Source organism: Zootoca vivipara, chromosome 17, assembly GCF_963506605.1.
Source record: "Zootoca vivipara chromosome 17, rZooViv1.1, whole genome shotgun sequence".
NCBI lineage: Eukaryota > Metazoa > Chordata > Lepidosauria > Squamata > Lacertidae > Zootoca > Zootoca vivipara.
This window is the reverse complement of record NC_083292.1, coordinates 35,990,732-35,997,770: the sequence shown is the minus strand read 5'-3', so window position 1 is coordinate 35,997,770 and position 7,039 is coordinate 35,990,732. Positions and strand designations below refer to the sequence as shown.

Below are 7,039 nucleotides of genomic sequence, written 5' to 3'. Positions count from 1 at the left end.
TGCTGTGGTCTAAACCACTGAGCCTGTTGGGCTTGCTGACTGGAAGGTCGGCGGTTCGAATCCCCGTGACGGGCTGAGCTCCCATTGCTCTGTCCCAGCTCCTGCCAACCTAGCACTTGCTAGTGCAAGTAGATAAATAGGTACCACTGCGGCAGAAGATAAACGATGTTTCCGTGTGCTCTGGTTTCTGTCATGGTGTCCCATTGTGCCAGTAGCGGTTTAGTCATGCTGGCCACACGACCTGGAAAGCTGTCTGTGGACAAATGCCGGCTCCATTGACTTGAAAGCGAGATGAGAACTGCAACCTCATAGTCACCTTTGGCTTAACTGTCCAGGGGTCCTTTACCTTTACCTTTTCACCCATCCTGGGCTCCACCCCTCTCGATCTAGAGCTGCCCCTGCCTCCTGCCTGCTATGGGTTCCTGCAAACCACTGCCCCTCTGTCCCGAGTCGGACTCCATCCTCTTCCTCTCTCTCCCCCCCCCCCCACTCACTCGCCAGCATCCTGCCCTGCTTCTGAAATGCTGGACAGCTGCTGCCGGTCCCTCTCCCTGTGCTCTGACTCGGTATAAGACAGCAGCCTACATTTCAGTCTCCTTGCTTTGGGCTGCTAGGGGACTCCAGCGTTGCCACCTCTTCTTCTTGCAAGGTCAGCTCGGAGGAGGGGGCACACATGCCCAGGGCACACATGACTCAGACAAGCTGTCTGTGGACAAATGCCAGCTCCCTCGGCCTGAAAGCGAAATGAGCACCGCAACCCCATAGTCACATTTGACTGGACTTAGCTGTTCTTTACTTTACTTTCTGAAAATTAAAACAAATAGAATTCATTTTTTAAAAGAAGTGCAAATTAAGTAGCTTCCTCCAGCAGACATCTCCACCATCCCAGGGAAACACCCTGTGACTCCTATATTGCAGGGGTCGGACTAGATGTCTTTTGTCTAGGGCATTTGGAGCATGGGGATGAGACTCTGGGGATGAGAAATGATGTTGGCTTCAATGAATTGGTGTTTTCTTTAAGGGGGGGGTGTCTGTGTGTCTTTCTTGACTCCAGGTAGTTCCAATCTTAATGTGCCTCCATTTAACGGCTCATGAAAGGAGAAGTTACACCCCAAAAGGGAGGTGTTAGGCAGGTGCCTTTGCAACGAGTCTTGTAAAAATATTTATCCCTGTTGTACATGCAAAAAAGGGATGCAATTAAAACAGTTTCTTCCCCCCGAGGCCATACACCCTCTTGTTAATCAACGGCAACGCCTCTCAAATTAAGGCCTTTCAAATCCATTTGCATGCTTGTTTTGAGATTTAAATCCCCTTTGTGATTAACAGTGTCCGCATCTGGGGCGCTTTAATCACTTGGCATTCCTCGTAATTTGATATTTGTTCTATCTGCCTAAAAAAGTTTGTTTTATTTGTCAGCCTGTGATCAAGTCATTGCCTTTTCTTTCCTTCCACCCACAACAGGTCAATGGTTCCCCTGGATCTAGGACATTGCGGAGGGAAGGGTTGTAGCTCTCCAGAGTGAGGGCAGTAGAAGTTGCCATTGCTCTGAATTGTTCCTGAAGCCAGCTCTGAGTGAGGGCAGTGCTCTCAGTCTGAAGCCTAGTAGGAAGAAAATGGCTCACTAGGGGTAGGAAAGCTGCTTTGCATGCAGAAGATCCCCAGCTTCAATCCATGGAATCTCAAGTAGGACTGGGAATGTTCTTCTCCTGGAGCCCTGAAAATTTATTGTTCCCCATGCTTCTATTTCTTTGATGTGTCTGTAGATCCTACCACATAGATGAGGCATGTGAGAGAAATGAGGATTGTGATGATTTTATTGAAAACTAAAGTGCTGGGGGAAGACCAGCACGTTCCTAGCTCAAATTGCCTTTTATTGGTTATAAAGTGGAATATAAGTCAAACAAACAAACTCGCCTTCAGTTGGACTGCACACTTCTGTCTCGCCAGAGTGGTGCATGCTCTGGTTATCTCCTGCTTGGACTACTGCAATGTGCTCTACATGGGGCTACCTTTGAAGGTGACCCGGAAACTACAACTAATCCAGAATGCGGCAGCTAGACAGGTGACTGGGAGCAGCCGCCGAGACCACATAACACCGGTCTTGAAAGATCTACATTGGCTCCCAGTACGTTTCCGAGCACAGTTCAAAGTGTTGGTGCTGACCTTTAAAGCCCTAAACGGCCTCGGTCCAGTATACCTGAAGGAGTGTCTCTACCCCCATCGTTCTGCCTGGACACTGAGGTCCAGTACCGAGGGCCTCCTGATGGTTCCCTTGTTGCGAGAAGCCAAGTTGCAGGGAACCAGGCAGAGGGCCTTCTCGGTGGTGGCGCCTGCCCTGTGGAACGCCCTCCCATCAGATGTCAAAGAGAAAAACAGCTACCTGATTTTTAGAAGACATCTGAAGGCAGCCCTGTTTAGGGAGGCTTTTAATGTTTAATTATTTCATTTTTCTATTGTAAGCCGCTCAGAATGGCTGGGGAAACCCAGCCAGATGGGCGGGGTATAAATTATTATTATTATTATTATTATTATTATTATTATTATTATTATTCTCCAGATTCCGAAGTGCACTTTCAGTGCACAAAAAGATTCATGCAGGAAAATCTGTATTTTGCTGGTGAAAATGGCTAGTTATGATTCGTTTCTTGTTTAAAGGTGAACCTATCTAATTAAAGCACAGCTCCACCCATGGGTCTTTGGAATGGTCACCGCGAGGCTGTACTCTTTAGCCCCTGAAGGTGAAAGCCCAGGTATGGTATGTGACATGCAGAGCCTTTTTGTCAAAGTAGCTAAGCCTTAATTGATAGCTATTAACCACTAAGCCTAGATAGAACCTCCAGGAGTAGAGATAGACGACTTCTTGAGTGCCAGTTCCTGGGGAGCAACATGAGGGGAGCTGTGCTGGCTAAAAGGCAGAAATTCAAGTTGTGTTGCACTGAAAGGCAAACTTAGAAGACCTATCTAGTCCAGCATTCCGTTCTCACAATGGTTGTCCTGCTGCCTCAATGGGAGGGGAAGCTACCCAATTCACACGTTCATAAGCAATGTATGAGCTGTCCTTTGAAATCTGTGAATTTTGCAGTGCAGTTCTCTAGCCAAGCAGTGTGTGCAGAAATGCATATGCTAGGGCGAAGTGTGCATAAAATGAAAACTGCATTAGATGAAGGAAATTTCTTTTGCAAAAGTGCCCAGAAAGATCTTTATGCTGAGAGAAATTTTCACCGAAGTGCAGGTGAATTTTCACGAGGAATGTACATTTGCACACTGATGTGCAAATGGGGAAAACTGAATTTCAATTTTGGAAAGTATGAGATTGCCGAGATGTGTTCATCCCTACTGTTCAATGTACTGAAAAGTTTGTATTTTATGTGAATAGCATTCACAAAGTTGATACAATAGGATGGCATGACATGCCAAGAGATGGAACAAGACAGAAGGAATATATGATTAAGTTCCAGCGATACCTAAATGGGGTGGAACTATTTATTTATTCATTTATCCATTCATTCATTTAGGCTGAGAGACATTGATTGACCCAAAGACACCTACTTCATGACTGAGTAGGGATTTTACCCCAGGACTTTCCCAGGTCTTAGTCCAACACTTTAACCACTATTTGCTGTCCTTTTCTGGATGTGATCTCCAATCCCTCATGCTCAAAGCAAATTTGATTATTGACACCAAATCGTGCATTTTCCTTTCAAACATGCCTCTCCTGGGAACTGCCCAAAACATCATTATCCCAGCCATATTTGGTAGATTTGGCCACCCCCTTTTAAAAACAAACAAAAATAAATCCCAAAACTTCTTAGCTTTCTTTGGAATGTGTTGTATATGTTGTGCATTTGCCAGAGCAAGTGCTCCAAAATCCTCTTCGGATTTCACCTTAGGCAACATTTGCCGGCAATCCTGAGCATACTGGCAACTTTGCCTACGTGACAGCAGACGATCTCAAAAGTTCAGTGAACTTCTCATGCTGGAGGTAAAGAACTGGATGCTGTCCTTGGCACTGGAATGAAAGCGGTTTTATGTATTAGGTTGTTGTTGTTGTTTTTCCTCTGCTGATGCAAGAGTGACCCATCTCCAAACAGCAGGGCGTTAACATTGTTGATGCAATGGGATGGGATATAGTCTGATGGGTGCAAGAATGAAAGGGAGGCGAAATAATTTGAGAGCAACTTGGAATATGATGCATCAGCATATTCCCCCCCCCCCAAGATCTAATTAGGGCAAAGTGCATAGGAGAGGGTGGTACACTGCCAGAATAAATTGTATAAAAGGGCTTGCAACTCGGTACGATTCCAGCAGCAGATCTCTCTCCTGCCTACTGTTTGCTTCATTCTACATCTCAGAGAACCAGGTGAGTGTGATCTGATGCCCTCTTATTGCAACTGCTCTGATATACGAGGTTCTGTGTTTGTGATTTTACTCTCTTTTCTCCCCTTTCCCCATTAATGTTCCTCATGTTGTCCATGAGAGAGAATTTAGCTTGGAACATCCCAGGTGATTCCCTGCTGTATACCATTTCTGAAACTCCGGGGGGGGGGGGTCACTGCCTGTCAATGTAAAACAATACTGAGCTGGATGGACCCACTGTCTGATGCCATATGCAGCAGCTTCCTATGTTATTATTTAAAATCACTTTTTAAATTTAGAATGTTGAGGACTAGTATCTTACTTTACTTTTAGGGGAAGGGCAGTAGCTCAGTCACAAGTTGAATTCCTTGCATCTCCAGGTAGGGCTGTCATTGCAAGACACTAGTGACCTGGATGGACCAATGTTCTGATCCAATATACGGCAGTTTTGAATGTTATTATGTCCATTGTACAAAACATTTCCTCCACTACTGAGCTTCTACTGATTTTTATAGTCTACATACTGTAGTACATTACTTGGAATACTGTAAATTCTACTTACAGTAGTTGGCAAATTACAAGTAATGGACCTAAAAAGGAAGGGTCATAGCTCAGTGGTAGATCATGTGGTTTACATGCAGAAGGTCCCAGGTCAACCCTTCAAGACATCTCTAGGTAGGGTGGGGAATGTCTCCAGTTTGAATTCATGGGAGGTGGAGCACTGCCAGTCAGTGTAGAGAACATTGAGTTAAAGGTGCCAGTCGTCTGATCCAGTAAAATGCAGCTTCCTTTGCTCCTATCCATGACCATTAATTGGAGTGGGTCTATTTTGAGTAGGACAAGCACTGAAAATCATCCAATGAGCCTAAATTACTCATGCCCATTCATTGCAAAGAAGTAGGATGCGTACTGGGTACAACTCCTGCTCCATCTAGCACTAAACTGAGAGGCAACAGATCTCTACAAGGTCTTTCTCAGGCTGCTTGAGATCATCTTGCCTGGAGATGCTTAGTACCAAAACTTTAATGTACTTTAAAAAGATGATTGGACAAACACATGGAGGAGAAGGCTATTGAGGGCTACTAGCCATGATGGCTCTGCTCTGCTTCTATGGTTAGAAGCAGTAATGATTCTGAATACTAGTTGCTGGAAATCACAGGAAGGGAGAATGCTCTAGTGCTCAGTTCCTTCTTGTGAGTTTCCCATCGAGGCATCTAGCTGGTCACTGGAGGCCCTCTTTGGCCTGATTCAGCAGGCTGTCCTTATGAAACCGAGGTCTTCTGGTTGCAAAATATGTGCTCTTACAGACCCTTCCACATTTTTTGATCTCCTTCCACTGATTTCAAATATGCAAGCTCCTTCCTGCTTCTTGCTTCTTGTTATGTGCTGCTAATTTACTGATATTGTGTTGCATTTTCTTCCTCCCACCAGATCTTTACCCGACACGTCAAGATGGCTTACTGTGGATCTGTGTGCAATGTGCCTTGTGGCGTGGGCTCCTGTTATGGTGGTTCAGGATCTCTAGGGTCTTGTAGTCTGGTCCCAGCCTATGGGGCCGGCTCCCTCTCAGGCGTTGGTGGTGCGTTTGGCTATGGTGGTGGTTATGGCACTGTAGCTTGTAGCAGTCAGCTCCCAGGGTCAGAAGTTGTGATCCAGCCCCCTCCCTCTGTCGTGTCCATTCCAGGGCCAATCCTGTCTGCATCTTCTGAGCCTGTTGCTGTGGGCCAAATCTCACCATGTACCTATCCAGCTCTGGGATATTCTGGTGGCTATGGAGGATATGGCAGGCTAGGATATGGTGCAGGGTATTGTGGCTATGGAGGTTATGGAGGTTATGGGGGCTATGGTGGTTACGGTGGTTATGGTGGCTGGAGAAGACAGGCCAGGAAATGCCTGCCTTTCAACTGTGGACCTTGTTAAATGTTGAAACTTGCAACGGCTTTACACGGAAACAGAAACAAGACACCAATCTACAACTCTGAGCGTGTTCTACTGAGAATTCAGAAATGCTGCTCACCAGACTTTTCCCACTTTCAGCTCTGGAAGAAGAAAGCTATACAGCAACACTGAATGATCAAGCACAGTTACATTCTTATCCTATTTCTCCTTGATCTGCTCGTCTGTAATTCAAAAGTTTTAAAAGAAGTTTTTAAAAAGTCACAATCTTCATTCTCAACAGTGTTGGCAATGCTACTGCAAACTACCTCTCTGAGTGGGTGTGGGGAAAGATATACACACCCTGTGTTGTTGTTGTTTTTTCTGTGCAGGTTGTCGATTGCCATCTTAGGTGTATATTGTACATAACAATCTCATACTGTTCCCCCCACTGCTTCTCTGCCCATCTGTCTTTTGGAATAAAGCTTAAAGTTGCATCATCATGACTGTCTTCTTCTATTTTTTTTGGGGGGGGGGCTGTTCCCTTGATGTGCATATCCAACCCCCTGCTCCAGGGCCAGTCCTACCATTGGGCAGAGAGAGAGAGGCGTATTCCTCAGGTGGCACTGGAGTGAGGCACTGGAGGAGAGTGTGGTTCCTAGGTAGCTTGCCCAATCCCTCACTCAGCTTGTTTGCTGCCTTTGGTTGTGGCAGAAGGTGCTGTCCAGTGACCAGTGCTGAAATAAGGCTCTCTTTCTCAACATGCACTGTGTTGAGCTAGACATATCAGTGGTCTGTCTCTGTAGAA

At 45.7% G+C, this 7,039-nt stretch overlaps 1 protein-coding gene across 1 annotated transcript; it reads left to right on the top strand.

Annotated features, from left to right (window-relative positions):
• The first annotated feature begins 4,202 nt into the window (after positions 1 to 4,202).
• Positions 4,203 to 6,734, top strand: LOC118076565 (keratin-associated protein 19-2). Its single transcript, XM_035099412.2, has 2 exons — positions 4,203 to 4,360; positions 5,788 to 6,734. The coding sequence occupies exon 2, from the start codon at positions 5,809 to 5,811 to the stop codon at positions 6,274 to 6,276; it is 468 nt and encodes a 155-aa protein (XP_034955303.2). The 5' UTR covers positions 4,203 to 4,360; positions 5,788 to 5,808; the 3' UTR covers positions 6,277 to 6,734.
• The last annotated feature ends 305 nt before the right edge of the window (positions 6,735 to 7,039 follow it).

Coding starts and splice junctions, on each gene's coding strand:
- LOC118076565 (XM_035099412.2), top strand. CDS start 5,809: ATGGCTTACTGTGGATCTGTGTGCAATGTGCCTTGTGGCGTGGGCTCC.